This window comes from Diadema setosum, chromosome 18, assembly GCF_964275005.1.
Source record: "Diadema setosum chromosome 18, eeDiaSeto1, whole genome shotgun sequence".
NCBI lineage: Eukaryota > Metazoa > Echinodermata > Echinoidea > Diadematoida > Diadematidae > Diadema > Diadema setosum.
In genome coordinates, this window is record NC_092702.1 from 19,261,300 (window position 1) to 19,278,514 (window position 17,215).

The window sequence follows — 17,215 nt, forward strand, 5'->3', positions numbered from 1 at the left end:
GTAGGAAAGAGAGAAATGCGAAACATGACTTTAAGGACGAATCAAGTTCAAAACTTGCAGTCGTTGTTGCTTCTTGTTCATATTTTGCTGATTTGCGTGCTGTTGGTTGTTGTTTTTTTCCTCCCCTCTTTCTTGATTTCAAAGGAAATTTATTTTCTGGTAAAATTTGGGGAACAAATCGGGCAAAAGATTTCCCAAAACAGATGCAAATTTCTTTCGAAAGCTTCCACTTCCACTTCCACTTTCTACTTCCACTTTCTATTTCCATGCGGCGTTAGGAGGTACCTGTTGATCAATAATGATATGCCTACAAGGCCCTTCTAGTGCCGCTTCGCCGCCGACGAAGAGAGATAGTCGCCGCCATCACGTGCGAGGTCAAATCGACGCACGGTCGACGTCGCGCGAAGCTGCAACGCACCGGGCGAGGACTTCAGATGGGCTGCTCCCAGCGAGGTCGACGATGTCAACGACGACTGCAGCATGCTTCTGCGGCACAGCCTCATGGCTAGTCGCTGCTCCACTTTCTTCACCTCCTGCTCCAACGAAGAGGGTAGCGTGGCAGTCGAAGACACAGCGGTGGAGAGCGGCGCGTCTACCACCTGTCGCTCGGGCGATCGCTCCTCCACCAGTCTCTCTGCGGGGCTCTCCGACCGCGTGGTGACCGTGTCATCAAGAGGTGATCGCGGTTTAACGGCGGCAAGGTGCATGCGAGAAGCCGACAACGGCGGGCTGTCGACGAGCTTTTCGGCGTCGTCTCCTTCATCGTCGCTGCCCTCGAAGATCCGTGCTTCGTGACCCGCGCGGAACTCGGCCAACTTGGTCTGTTGCCGCTCGAAGTTCTGTTTGCGCCACTTGATTCGCCGATTTTGGAACCAGACCTTGACCTACAACAAACGATTAATACTTCGTCTTCAGCTCACTCTTGTCATGAATTATTCAATTATCACACGCCACAAGTGCATATTTGATTTGATTTATTATGTCTGCATGATTAATTCAAAACAGGGATTCATTGGAATTTTAATCATTGCATATTATGGCTCTGAAGTCCGAATACATGTAATGCATCTTCTTTATCACCGTCACTATGCTGCAATCATATCTTATTCTACTCTAAGATTTTATTGATATTTACATCAATATTGTTATACCTGAAATTCTCTTGATATGATTCTGTTGTAATCGTAACGATAACCCTGTTACATGCAGTCAATGACAGTAGTAATAGTGTGATCATAATTCTTGAGGACACATCCGCAAATTATACCTGAGATTCGGACAGATTGAGCTCAGCGGCAAGGTAGAGACGCTCCGTGCCCACCATGTACTGCTGACGACCAAACTCTCGCTCTAGTCGCTCCAGCTGCTCCTGTGTGAAGATGGTGCGCACGCGCTTGGCTCTGGAGTTGCCAGCCGACCACGCCCCATCGTCACAGTGCGCCCGTTTCATGACCTTTTCTGTGGTTCAGAGGGGGAAAAGAAAATGGAAAATCAGTCTTGCTTTGTCACGGGAGTTTATACGCACATCTTTATTTACATTGTTTATATCTTTTGCACGATATTTGATAGCTTTTACGGTTTGATGATTGATTGCGAAGATATAAAATCCGTTTTCGATGCTGGAAGATGAGAAACGACGACTATCAAAGAAGTAAAGAAAGTAAATCAAGAAACTTTACTTTGCCATTATCAAAATTAGTTCAGAACATTAAAAGAAACACTGGTGTTGACAATACTAGGGCTTTCTATGGCTCAGTCGGTAGAGCACCGGGCTAGCTCCGGAGGTCTCGGGTTCGAATCTTGATGGAATCCCATTTTCTTTGCTTAATTTTTCCACTAGAGTTGTAAGCGGTAAAGAATCATGATGACAATGAAACTGAGAAGACCGTGACAAATGAATAGACTAGGGTGGAAGTGATTATGATTGTGCACATCCCTTCGCAGTACAGTCGCTCAACATTGATAAGTGACCCAAATATGGTTTGATGTGTGATCAAGTGGAAGACAGTTTCTTCTTTCTCTTCGTTAAGTTCTGCTACAACGTCAGAGCGGATTATACTGGCTTTAGAGCAAAAAATAAACTGTAACAGCAACAACTGGGTTAGTGGAGAGAAAACACTGCAGTTTCTTTTGATTATCGATTCTGGGCTATTATATCTGGAACGAAAATCTGTCTGAGTACGAATACAAAATGGAGAACACCTGGTGGGTTTTCCTCATTGTACCACTCAGTCGCTTAAATGGGTAATTACCGGGGCTTTGATTGGGTAAACTCATTGAGCCGAATAGCTAAAACGAGACAAAAGGTAGCGGACAAGTAGATTAGCTCCGTTCGGCCGGTGCAAAAGATACTGGACTCAGGCAAGGATTTTTTGCTTGAGATGTGCGCAAGAGTTCTTTGAACAGCGTTAAGGCTTTGGTTCCATTCACTCTTTCGCAGGTGGGAGGACCTCGCCCGTCAACCAGACACCTTAATGAAGATTGGGGAAACTGCTCTTTTAATGCGCCTCTTCATGAATGCGTTTTTTGTTAAGTTTCTGAGAGATCAGTCCATTTGGTAGTCTCTTTATTACGCCCGTGAGTATAGTACCGAGGTGATGACGGTGTGAGGCGTTTCACACCTGCCAATCACCCTTATAAGCCGCTGCCGGGTTTACAGAGCATGCGCACAACTAGCAGAGTAGTACGGTATCTCTTTGTGGAAAGCGTCCTTTTCCACTGCCTACTATTGACGATCATTACCATATATTGAGTCTTTGATTCGCATTCTTATTTTGTCTGCTACAAATATAATAACGACTGCCGAATCGTTTTGATACATAACCATATTACCACTGCAATATGGTAGTATCACATGCTAGGAAAACGAACAATACATTGATAATCAAATCTCGTTGCTTCTTTCTGAAATTTCTCTCTTTCTTTTAAGGGTCTTTATAATATCAATGCCTACCCATTTTCATGACCTTAATGCCTCTTTTTAAATTAGAGAAAGCATGAATGCAAAAAGCAACATAAAAGAAATTCGAAAGAAGAATCAGAAAAAAAAATCGAAAGTAACATGCTATCGAAGAATCAACGTGTCGCAATATCGATGCAAAATGGAAACGAGAGACAGAATCGATTGGTTGGTTGTCAGCCTTTCAATTCAACCATTTCACAGCAACCTTTCTTTGAGGAGCACAGAATACAATTGTAGCAACTCCGCCTCCTCCCCGGTCTGAAAGGGGGTGGAGAAAAGCCCCCACCGACGAGATCGCCAGAAAATAGCGCGTGACCTTGGGAAGCGCTGAACGCACGGTCATCTCTCGCCTTACTGCCTTATTGCTCTGAGATCTCCTGTCGAGAAGACTTGTTTATCTTCAATTAACAACCTATTTTTCGCGTTAATTCCCCGTTCCTTTGTTAGTGGTGCAATGAATGCAACTCAAGAGGACGAAAGAAACATTTGGAAAAGGTTTCAATAAACGCAAGGGGCTTGAAGTAACTCACGCCCCAATACGCGCGGTTGGGATCGCAATATGATGTGGTGGGCAGTGGACTTTTTACCCTCATCTTTCTACTTTTACGCTTCAATGTGTAGAATGGCAGATTTACTAGGAATCAGACCGTGAAGTCTCGGGTCAGTTTTTGAAGACGTAGAATTTAAAGATTGATTTGAATGCCTGTAGGTAAACAGGGCGCAGCACGCTAATTAGAGCGTAATATGCTCTTTGCTTACCAACTCAGCGTGAAGTTCCCTATCAGTCCACAAGCGGGCGAGCGCGCGCACACGTCATGTGGAGAAAAGAAGGCATAGCTGGTGTAAATGTGGGAGCGAAACATGTGAGCAACGATGTTTCGCTTACGACCGATGTACGATTATGGGATATTCAACTCGATGTATCAAGTTCGTATTAATGAAAGAAAAAAAAAATGTGCTCTGCAGATGAAAGTATTCATTATTTGACATCTATATAGTGGTTGAACTACGAGAGTTAGAATTGCAGAGGGTTGAACAAAACTTGAGATAGACAAGGAGGGCTAGCTGGATCTTCTGAAGATTAACAGGAAATGTTAGGGAAGGGAGGAGGAAAGCTGTTTTTGCTTTTAGTTGTTGCTTTTCAAATATTCTGACTGTAAATCAGACAAGCTGATGATTCCCGCGTCGAATTCATTCAAGCACTATTAGGCAATAAGAACTCCTGCTATGAATGTTAACTGTTCTTCATTAAGGTGTCTGGAGTAAGTGTCCTTTCAGTACTTAAGTAACCATGAAATGCACCAGGCCGTTTAATCAACGAAATGACACGTCCAGTTTTTTTTTTCTTTTTATATAGACGTGTTAATCTTGCCGCTGAATAAGCTCGTTGTATTGACGACTAAAGCCGGCGTATAAACGCCCGATAAGATAGCAGTCCTATAACATGATTGAAGAGAGGAAGGCATGAATGAAGTCGCGGCTTTTCAATAGAAGCGATTCGAAAGGACCTCATTATAGCTTGCCTGCAATGACGGGAATTTATACACTCCCCTCCGTTGAAACTGATCAAGTGACTTCATACTTCCCATACATGCATCACATCCCAAGATAAGCCGAACTCTTTTTTAAGGGTCGGTTAATTAGGAACCCTGAGAAATGCGATGTATCGTACATAAGACGAGACTCGGTAATTAATTGTCGGAGCCAGGAGGGACGGGGATGGCACGAGAAACCATTTCGGTCGGATATCAGATATCTACGCAACTTGGTTGCAAACTTGAAAATTTTTCTTCTGAAATATATGTTTTCATTTTCATTTGCATAGTTACTTGCATCTAATTATATTATTATGTCCTTTAGGAAAACGGTCAAAAGAAGATGAAATAATCGTTTGGAATTAAAAGCCATTTTCAAGGAGCAAATCTCACTCTTTTTCCGCTTTTTGCTTCGTTTCTCTTTTCTTGTTGACGAAAATACATTTACTAGTATTCTTTTGTTTTGTTTATTTTAATCAGAGTTGATTTTGTACGTGCAGACTACAACAGCAGCAAAGGTCTCATGGAATATTTCACCACGAGAAGACGCAGATTTCACTACCGAAAGAAAACGTAACAGATGAATGACGGGTTTTGGACCTTTGTTTTCAAGTTGGACATAGGCTGAGCACTCTTCACATTTTGTTTCGGTCATTTCGAACATGTCTTTATAGAAATGTTTCCTCTTCCCCCAGCCAACACCAAAACAAAGGTTTCTCCGTTTTAAAAGGATGGTATAGTTTTGTTTGAGATTGGGGATTCAGGCTTCAACTGTTTGCGAGATAATTACAAGCTACTTTTCATACGATATTAAAGAGCACACAATTCTACGAGGAGTTAGAAGTTTATATGATTAAAAAAAAAAAAATCTGTTTTGAAATGGCTGATATATTCTAGTACACTAAAAAAAGGTGAGTCCTAGCTTTTCTAATTGTCTTGCAGAAAGTGGGTTAAAACCTGAACCCCCATCTTAACCACAACCATATTATCCCTTTAATCGTTCGAAAATGATACAACTTTCAGAACAATCATCCAACATTTCGCTTTGAACGCTTTATCAAGTCATCTTAATGACTGCGTATCAAACTTTCAATTAAAAACCAGTGAAACTTAAGAAACTAAACTAATTAGCTAACCGCACTCTTCAATTCCTATCGCCAATTTGTACCTGAAAACAACATGAACATGATAGATAACGACGAAGATTTTTTTTTTTCGAGATTCCCAACAATATTTTTCTTCTTCGGATTGTTACATAAACATTATGATGTTTGACTTTTGTCGTGTAAAGAGCAGATAACAGAGTGTAACCTTACCTGGTGCGTGGTCAAATATTTTCGCCATTCCAAACGATGACGATGAGGTCAGTCGCTCGCCAGCACTGTGAATGATCGACTTCCTCAACGATTTCGCATCACTCGGCTTCCCCGTGGTAATCGCCTCCGCTAATTTCTCGTCGGAGACAGCCACGTCCGCTCTCGCGGTGGACGACATTGTTAAGTTGTACGTGAACGAATCCGGCGAGGGCGTCGAGCCTCGATCGCTGATGGACCCAGCTCGTGGACTTCCTGACACCGATGACGATGACGATGGCGATCGCTTCTTGGAAGACAGGATGGCATCTATGGTGAAGGCCGTTCTCTCGGTGCTGCTGGCCGAGTCGGGACTACAGGGCGGAGACGGTGTGCCGCACATGTCGGACACGGGCAGAGCCCGACATCGAGGCCCGATCGTCAGGGGTTTTGCCATCTGCACGGGCGGGGAGGAGGGAGACTCAACGTCGAGCGTGCTTCTCCACGGGTGAGGGAGGAGACTTCGACCTGCCGGGGGAGCCAGGGCGGGGTAGAGTGGCGTCGGCTGAAAAAGAATCGCGGGATGATACATGCTCAGGGACATTGGTGCTTGTTGAAACAAGGACGAGGAAGACCTGGGCATCAGAACTGGCATCGCCGTCGAGCTGAGCATCGTGCGGGTTCGGATAACTTGAGAAACAGACTGCAGATTGAAACCAAGGATTCGATGTGAATGCACATGAATATCACAGCGCAACCAGCAACAGATCCCTATTGATTAAGAGAAAAATCACACTCTGATTTCTTGTAGTCTGACTAAAGCTTTCGAATGCAGTTCAGTCGGATAACTATATGAAAGTTGTCGTTTGAATCTTGATTTCCGCGGTAATTCTCGGAAGATGCAACGCTGCCTTTCAAAAGCAAATGACGATTCTTTATAAAGAGTTTATCAAATCTTCATATTGAGGGAACAATTTTCCATCAATTTCGCAGTTCAGAAAAAACAACAACAACAAACAAAACAAAAACAAAAATATGCCTTAATGACGATTATTACTAATACACACATATATGTGTACAATATGTGTATATACATATAAACATGCATGTATATTATAACATGAGATAAAAATGTCAAAGTTGTACGAAAGTTATGAGAGCAGAGATGATCTCATGGAAATCTCAACTCCACTCACCTGTTCGACTCGAAGTGTTCCAGACAGACTGGCGCCTGACGATGAACAGGTGCAGTCTATATCAACTCCCTTGTCTGAGATGTTTATCGCCTTGCCCCCTCTAGATTGAAGCAAATCCTAACCCCCTGGCCACAATCCGCTCGGCAAGCACAGAAGAATGTTTTCTGATGAGGTCCAATTTATTGGCACGGCTTATCCCGACAAAGGAGCCTTTTGTTCGCTAAGGTGTTGGGCATTAGGGAGCTTATGTCAGGTTTGGGAGGAACTCGGAAGTCTTTCAGCTCCGCTTTTGTTACCAGAATTCGGCGCACTTAAAAAGGGAAGACCGGACCCGCAGTGTCTAGGTTGGTCAGTCTAATTAGTCGTCTGAGAAAGGTGTGGAGATGAGCCAGAAGGGCGGAAGAGAAGCCACGGAAATATCAATCTTTTATTCTTGCCACAGAATGAAGATGTTGCGCAAACTGCAAAAAATATCCTGATATCACTGATTCAAACTTGGAATGGAGGGGCACAATAATCTCATCTGTATATTACACCTCGAATGCTGAGGTTACTGTGTAGCAATTAAAACTTTCAGAGGATACACACGTTATTGTTTCATGCGGGATATATGACAGCATGTGTGTGAGATCAAAACTCTCTGGATGCTGCTGCATAGTCTCCTTTGTGCGGAGAAGAGCCGGCAGGCGATTGGTCAAAGTTATTTTGTGACCACGCCCTTCTTCGTCTCATCGTCACAGTAGCAGCTCCGACGTAACCATGAACGATGAAGAGGTCTCTCGTATATTAATTGGCCGAAAGTCGCGTCAGCTGTGAAGTGATTTTCGTTCACAGCCTGTATTATTTGCCACGTGGACACCCTCCCCTCATCTTTACGACGGATTAGAGGAAAAAGAAACACCCTATATAGGTTTGATAGACACTGTAATGACGTAGACTGGATAATGTTTCGGTCTATTTTATAAGCAGGAAAAGGTTGACTGCGGGATTCAAGTTTACTTCACTCCTCCTCCTCCTCCCCTCCCCATTTTTTTCGCAACTTCACATTTTACTTCCATCCTCTTTGTTAATGCAGTTCTTCTAGCGTTAAATATCGTTCGTGCTGTGTAATTATCCCCCTTTATAAACCTCTTCCCAATCTTTCTGTGGTTTGTAAAATGTATTGATAAAACTTAAATGGTAGGTCTATATTTGATTTCAATTTTTATCTTTAGTGTTCCTACATTGACTGCCGGCAAGCTCACGAGATATTAGTTCTTGGTTTTCGTCCTAGTCTGTTTCTCCTTTTCAAATCATCTCCTACTATCCCTCCTCCTCCTCCTCCTCCTTCTCTTTCTCCTCCTCCTCTTCCGTCTCTCCACCCTCCTGGTTCATCTGTGTTCAGTTCGTTTCATTTCGTTTATTTCATTTCCAACAAATTAATTTTAATGTTTGAATACACGTAATAACACAATACAACAGAATAGAATGATAGAATCATTCGATACGCTCTTTTCGGTCTCTCTGACTTGTTTGTTTTGTTTGATAAGTACTTTATTTTCTGCAAATCAATATACATAAGTTACATAATAATGAACATGTGGTAAATATACAAAGTAAATTTAAGACAGAGTCGTTTGACTTGCATAAACAACGATATGATAGGAAATTAATGATATAATATACAGTATGCATGTCTTTGCAGCAGGGATTAATTTCACATCATGTAGTACATAAATCGACAACTCCATGTATAGATTTGTGGAATTTATTGTGGTTCTTGAGCAGAGAAACAATACTTTGAAAAACCTTAAACAAATTACACTGAACAAGGATGATGACATCGAGGTTCACATATTTCAGAAATCGTAGCAGGGGTAATTCCATTATAATACCGCTTGCATGAGAGTTCACCTGTGTCTAATCTATGCATGCCTTCTTCTTTTGTTCTGCTTCCTTGAGTCCCAACTTGTGCATTCTTATGGTGACTCTGCCATGTCATCATCCTTGCTCACTATATGCAATTTGTTCTAAATTTTGAAAATATTCTTATTTTTCATCCCAATTATCACAAATTCTGAAACTCTGTCCTCAATATAACTAATTTATAGTTATTAACATATAAAAATCTGAAAATCATCCGGAGGTCTCATTTAAGAAGCGATTATGCAGAGGGCCGCCATTGTAAGCATTGCTTGAAAAAATGGCCGGCTTTGTACTCTCATTGTAAGGAACTTCCCAAGTAATGTTCACTGACATTGCATCGTACTTTATACTCAAACACAGAATCGACATTATCATTATCTGCAGTAAGCCTACGTGATATTTCCAAACGAGCTAATCTAAGTCATACACCGTTCTGTTTATTAATTGAAACCAATTACCCACGCTATGCATGACAGTTTTCCCAATATGAATGTGTCATTTAGATCGTGAATTAAAGAATATCTCAGCAAATACACACGGGCTTTGAGTATTGATGAACAAGCAGAGCTTCCTTGATTAATATTGCCAGATGTTCTGTCATGTTTACTTCCACGTGTGTGCTATTTGATTTTGCAGCAGTAATGAATGATAAGACAGCATGCATGGGCGGCTTTACTTTGACCGTGTACTGTTACAGCGGTCGCCAGGTTAATACGCACATGCTGGACGCGATGATCTACAAAATCGGTCACGATTGCCTGACTTAATGCATGTGCATTGTTCTTCAGTAAACCGATACACGAAGCAGAAATTATTTGCACATGCGCACATGAAAATAGGGATGGGATTACACGCACAACAGACATGTAAAAGCAAGGCGTTGCTCGAGTTCCAGGTACGTGGCGCCAATGAATTGCATTATTGTGTTACCAATCACAGTGATACACGGATGTCGCCAGCTCTGGAGAAAGTATCCGCGGCTGAAAGAGAGTGCAATGTTTCAATTAAATCGCAGTCAGTAAATAACGGCATCAAAATCACTCTGATGACTGTCATGTCAACAGTGCATATCGATCAGACTCACGAGAAAATCAATGACCCCTCCACTTGATCTAAATTGCGCGACAATTAATTCTGAGCGAACGGATCACCTTTTAATTAAGGGCACGTCGATACCGAGTTGTTGTTTTCCGTATAGATTCGTCTGTCTGGATGAGTGCAAATCGGTCATCCGTCGTTAATGGGCAAATACATATGAATCAAACAAATGGGTCGGGATTATGACTAAAATTACGTTTCCATCTATTCATATTTGCCCAAGTATATACGAGATATACACAGGGGGCATTTGTACCATGTCAATATGGTCTCATCATTGATCAGATTTCATCGGCGATGATTATTTTTTTTATTGATAACTGGTATTAACATGTATGATACTACACTGTATACCCATTGCGGTTTGTGTGCTCACCAATGATGACACATTTAAGCTCTTGTTCTGGAGAGTCAAATCGGAAAAGTCGAAATAGCAGCAATGAATATCGAATCTATTTTGTGTAATTTCATGCTTCATCTTTTTCATTTCAGCCTCAGAAAGAGAAAGAGAGAAAACAATACTTGATATTGTGATATGTTCTAGTAATATTAACAAGTATTACTTTTCTCAAGAGTGTTTTCAAGCATCGAGATGTAGAGAAAAGATACTGCTACTATCGAAAACTCCGACCCCTTTTTACACTTTTTTGTCGAGATTATCGTTACATCTCATTCACTCAAATGTTTTGAGGCGTGAAGCTCGTAATTCACATCTGTTTCCCATTCGCGAAAAGTCGATCAAAAGATACGTTTTATTTTCCCCCTCATATCATTAGCCTATAAATGAATGTGTCTGGTCCACATTTCAGAATCCTCGCGCTCCATTAAACTCCAGACAGTGAGTCTGCACCCATTACAAAGTGCGTGTGTGTGTGTGTGTGTGCGTGTATGTGTGTGTTTTATATTTTGTGTATCAAAAACAGGTTGGATGCATTTTCAATGGGAACGTACAGACTAGGATTAATTGACTTGGGACACTTCTATATTCTGTACCCTGTTTTCAGTAATAATGGTACATGACAGTTATTGTATTCCCTGCTTCCCACATATGTTATACTCGATTACATCTTCAATTCCTGTTGCTCATTGCTCATTCAAATATTCAAGTTAGGAATGTGGGCAGGTGTAGAGGAGGAGAGAACCTGAGATGATAAATAGAAGGATACGTGGCGTCCCTATGTGTATGTGTGTGAGGTATATGATGATGATGATAACAGTGATAATAATAATAATAATAATAATAATAATAATAATAATAATAATAATAATAATAATAATAATAATAATAATAATAATAATAATAATAATAATAACAATAATAATAATAATAACAATAATAATAATAATAATAATAATAATAATAATAATAATAATAATAATAATAATGATAATAATAATGATAATAATAATACAGGGTACTTATAATGCGCCAATTCCACATAACTACCATGCTCAAGGAGCAGTAGAAGAAGTGAGTAATATGAAATACAAAAATCCTTACACAAACATGCACATGAAAATGAATGACACAATAATGATGATTAAAAAAAATCATAATATACAATTCTACTGGAAAACGGTTACAAACAAATGAGTCTTGAGGGCAGTCAGCATTCGAAATGTAACGGATAGCTTGAGGCAACTGATTCCACAGGTAAGGTCCAGCATGTGCAAATGACCGATCCCCCCCCCCCCCCATGATTTCTTTGTTTTTGGACCAACAAGCAATATACAATCGGATGACCTTAATAATAACAATAGTAATAATAATAATAATAGAATAATGTATCATTTTTATGTTTTGTTTCAACGGTTTTATCGATTGCGTTTTGTTATGTTTTGTTATGTTATGTTTTGTTATAAAAATGGATGTTATGTTATATTACTGAGATCAAATGAAGATCATCGGAAAAGTACAGTTGGTATGTATTATATTCCTGTGTATAGGTGTGTATGTGTGTACGCCTAAATATGATTATGTGTTTGTGTGTGTATGTGTGACCTTGTAGATGTATATAAAAATTCATAAAACTATATACATAGTTACATTGTCCTGCTTGTGTACAAGGGAGTTAAGTGGTTCGGTGGATGTCTATAATTTCTAGACTATTTTAGAATCTGTCAGGCAGTAAAGAAAGGATAGAGGACAAGTATAAGTATGATGGACAATAATTAGTTTAGTGCCGTCAACCAATCATACCGGATGCCTTGAACTAAACAATAAAACAAAATTATGTTCGCATATTCAGGATGCGTTGTTGAAGAACCAACAACATAGCTATAAAGGTGTACCCTAATGGCATCAATTACAATAAAACTTGAAGAAAGGAGGTGGCGATCATTATGATGAGATGGAAACCAAGTTAAAATGGATTTAGTTAGAGATATTGAATATAATTTTGTAATTATACTAATAAGACATCAATCCAACAGAATTGGATTGATAGAAAAACAGAATACTTGTTTTATATGCATGACAAAAGAATGATAAGTATATATTGTGTGAGTGCCAATAATATATTGATATAACATTGTGAATCATCAAGTCTGTAGCTGTAAGTAATGGAGAATAGCACACTACATTTTCATTCATACAAGGATATCATCAGAGTATCATAACAATAATAAATCAGTTGCAAGAATTGTAATCTGATGCTAAGACAGTTGCTTCCTTGATATTATTATCATATCATATTCTTTTATGAGACAACAATTCATTTTATATATGGCTAAAATGTTTTTTATTAAAATAAAAATTTTATAATAAGTATTGTTTCGATGAATATTGTTATGTATAATACAGAATCAATCGTCATCGTGATATTGTTTGTATCACCTGCTGCTATCGACATCCTGAACTAAGTGCCAGCTGCCTTGCAGTGATGCCATTTCAAGACACGTTTGACTATAAGAGATCTTTAAAGGGGATGGCTAGTAACTGATTAGTTGGAAACAGTGGGAATGCAGGGGGATGACTGTTCCAATTCTTGTGGGATTCATGTAGGAGTACATTATATATCTATTGTTGTGTGAAAATTATTTGCTTCCTAATGGTCTCATATTCAAGTAATGTGCAGTTTAATGCCCCGTCACTGACCAGGCATGCTAACCTGGAAACATTAAACTGCACATGGCTTACTTGAATATGAGACCATTCTGAAGCAAATTATTTTCACACAACAATAGATATATAATGTACTCTTAAATGAATCCCACAAGGATTGGAACAATCATCCTCCAGCATTCCCACTGATCAGTTACTAGCCTTCCCCTTTAAAGTTTTATGAAGGCGTAAGTAACAAACACTGACCAGCGCAAGACTGAAAAAAAAAAAGCAACCAAACAAGCAAAAACTAGAGCAGTGAAGAAAGATTTCGCATATTATATTATACACTATTGCACCTGTTATAGAACGCAGATAAAGTGAGTGAACATTGCAATTTCATTGTTTGACTTATACATTATACATTGTGTCTTTCAATGATGCGCGCTCTTGTGTCATGGAAATAATGAATTCTTCGGCCCAACAGTGGGTTGCGGCCCACCGCTTGAGAAACACGACTCTGTATAAGTAGTACCAAGGAGGTTTTATACATTGGAGTTCCAACTGGCTGTGATTATTCAAACAGTTGTCAGATTTCTATTGATGTACAAAGGAATTCCACAGGTGCACTTGTGCCTTTGATGATCGATGTTCCTTGCCGCCGTCTTGCTCAGCATTCTGAAGATTAATTTTGAACGTTATCATAATTTTGGCCATATTTTGCTTATCTATTTATTAAATGAAATGAAACTTCAATTAATGACAAAGCATGTAAAACAAAAGACATTTCCGTCCAGACATTTGCGCAAAAGTGTAAATCTGAGCTGTATCATGTGAAAATGTTTAAAACTGTACCATCCTGGAGAGCATGGTTTTATCACTTTTCCGCTTAGTTTCCACTAATGAAACTAATATGGAATAATCTTCACGTATAATTCTTTATTGATAGATATAGTGCCCGCATAACATAATATGCCCAGTCGAGTAATTTTCATCTTCATTTCAACATTTTTTGCTCAATTTCTATTCGCGCATCCTCATGTCTGCACCACCTACCTTTTATAAGAAGGGATAGCGAAAAGTAATTACCATCACAAAGAAATATCTTCCTTTGAAAGTGGCTAGTGATTATGCAATGAGACACGAGTCAATTGTCTTCCTATCTGCGCGGCAGATCCTGTTTTGCACATGCATCAAATATTTTTGAGCGGCGGCTTCGAACATCTAGCAAAGGAAATAAGACGGTTGTGACTCCATTCTCTAGAACCTCCTTGGTAGTACCCACTCCATCTCATTCAAGTGAACTCATCACTTATGCCCCAGTCACATATAAACACGGATGCTCAAGGATCTACACGGTGATCCGTCGACGTCCGGGGATATCCGGGGAGATCCGGGATTTTGGTATGACTGTACACACGGTATCAACACGGCAGCTACACGGATAAGGCCGGAAGAGCGCGGCGTCTACACGGACAAACACGGCATCTACACGGATCAACACAGCAGATACACGGATCTACACGGCAGTTGGCTACACGGCAGCCACACGGACCACCCCGGATTGCTCTGCCATCACGGCAATCCCCGGATGACGCCGGATGTTTTTGACCTCCAAAAGTTGCCGTGTTGGCCTCCCGGCGTCAACACGGATCTCTCCCCGGATCAGATCCGGAGTGGTCCGGGGTGATCCGGGATGTCTATGTGACTGGGGCATATGACCAGACTGGAGAACATCAATTCCGAGCGCATTCCGACTCTTCCTGAATAGCGCCATCTGTGTTAATCTTCGTCAAACGATCCACTCTTGCTGCAAAGACAGGTTTTTTTTTTCTTCTGAGTTCCATATCGGATTTTGGTCTGTTTGTTTGTTTGTTTCTTTCTTTCTTTCTTTTATGCACCCCTTATCGCCTAAGTTGGTGGATTTCTTGGGACGCATTTGCAGGAGATACAGATCTTCACTTTGTGGAGATTTGTAGCGTAAAAGAAACAAAACACTTCAGTGATGATAATTCCGCGGTTAAGGTTTGCAGTCTTACCCATGCCAACTCACGTGCTTAGTCACCTATCCTTGTCATGAAAACAAGGATGAATGGTCCTTTGGATTAAAAAATGTTGTCATTTCTCAATTTCATACTCATACGGTGCAGTAATTTTGAAATCCCAGCAAAGAGGATCATTACACTCAAGGAAAGCGGACATGATTATCTCAACAATATTATGATATAGGCGCAAAATTGCAACAATGAGGTAATTACGATTGACCGCTATTAGCAAAATCAGTAAAAAAAAAAGTCCTAAATTGGTATGCTATCTGTCACGTGGGGATTTCATTTCATTTCATTTCATTCATTTATTTATGCACGGCACATACTTCAGCCCCGAAGGCTGTTCTTCCGCAGGTCCGTGCGGATAAAATACAACATAGATATACATTTTATACAGAAATGAACAAAGAAACCAAACAAACAAAAACAAAACTCATACTTAAAAACCGAAAAAAAAAAACATATAGAAAAACATATAGAAAAAAAAACATAATAACATGTTGATGAAACTGCGGCACACATTTCGACAGAAACAAACATGATCAATCAAAGATAACCATGTACGATTATACAAATGATCGCCGTAGTTTAAAAATGAAAGAGACAAAAAAAAAATGAGAGTTCAGGAGAGAGAGATAATAATAATGATAATAATAATGATAATAATAATAATAATAATAATAATAATAATAATAATAATAATAATAAATAATAATAATAGTGATGATAATGATAATAATAATAATAATAATAATAATAATAAATAATAATAATAGTGATGATAATGATAATAATAATAATAATAATAATAATAATAATAATAATAATAATAATAACAATAATAATACAGGGTACTTATAATGCGCCAATTCCACATAACTAACGTGCTCAAGGAGCAGTAGAAGAAGTGAGTTATGAAATACAAAAATCCTTGCACAAACATGCACATGAAAATGAATGACACAATAATGATGATAAAAAAAAAATCATAATATACAATTCTACTGGAAAACGGTTACAAACAAATGAGTCTTGAGGGCAGTCAACATTCGAAATGTAACGGATAGCTTGAGGCAACTGATTCCACAGGTAAGGTCCAGCATGTGCAAATAATGACCGATCCCCCCCCCCCCCCATGATTTCTTTGTTTTTGGAACAACAAGCAATCTACAATCGGATGACCTTAAACATCTGGGAGGATTATAAAATGTCAGCAAATTAACATTGTACTCCGGGGCAGATCCATGTATGCAATGAAAAACAACTAGTAATAATTTAAATACAATGCGAGATTCAACGGGTAATCAATGCAATCAGGACAAAACAGGGGTAATGTGAGTATTTCTCCTGGCAAGGGTAACAATGCGAGCTGCTAAATTTTGCAACTTTTGTAACCGTGAAAGTTGAGATTGTGGTAGCTGAAATAAGAGTGCATTACCAAAGTCAAGTCGCGACGATATAAGAGCATGAACCATTTTTTCTGTGGTTGAACGAGTTAAATACTTGCGAATAATGCCCAAATTGCGTAACTGATACCTCACGGATTTACAGACAGCAGAGATCTGAACAGACATGGACATTGTAGAATCAAATAATACTCCAAGATTTCTACACGATTTAGATGGAGCAATAACCACATCACTGTCAACCGTTAAAGAAGGAAGACTATATAACCTTGTCAATTAGAACCTTGGAACCAATAAATAACAACTCTGACTTTTCCTGATTTAACTTCAAGGAATGAGAGCTCATCCACTTTTTGACATCATGGATACAAGCCTCAAGTTTCTGAATGATGTCAACGACATTGGTTTGGGTAGGTAGAAATGATGTATATAACTGGATATCATCAGCATACAATGATAGTTAAAAGAATGACAATGTAAAATTTCTTTCAAACCAGTCAGATAAATAAATAACACTAAATCTGAATCTCGAAACCTATGAGATTTTTTTTATTGTATCCTTTTGAATTGATTTCGCTGTTTGTTTGTTTTTTACATCAAACATCACGCTATTTTTTCCTGATTTAACATGGGAAAACATGATAAATAAAAACAATGATTTTCTTGAGGCATATCGTGTTTAACAGAGTAAGTCATTCTGTTCAAATTATGCATCTTTATTCAACAGAGT

At 39.3% G+C, this 17,215-nt stretch overlaps 1 protein-coding gene across 1 annotated transcript; it reads right to left on the minus strand.

Moving 5' to 3' along the window:
• Positions 1 to 320: 320 nt before the first annotated feature.
• On the minus strand, positions 321 to 6,462 carry LOC140241379 (uncharacterized). The gene is made up of 3 exons (XM_072321110.1): positions 5,814 to 6,462; positions 1,268 to 1,458; positions 321 to 884 (listed from the first exon to the last, which is right to left on the minus strand). The coding sequence occupies exons 1-3, from the start codon at positions 6,460 to 6,462 to the stop codon at positions 321 to 323; spliced, it is 1,404 nt and encodes a 467-aa protein (XP_072177211.1).
• Between the last annotated feature and the right edge of the window lie 10,753 nt (positions 6,463 to 17,215).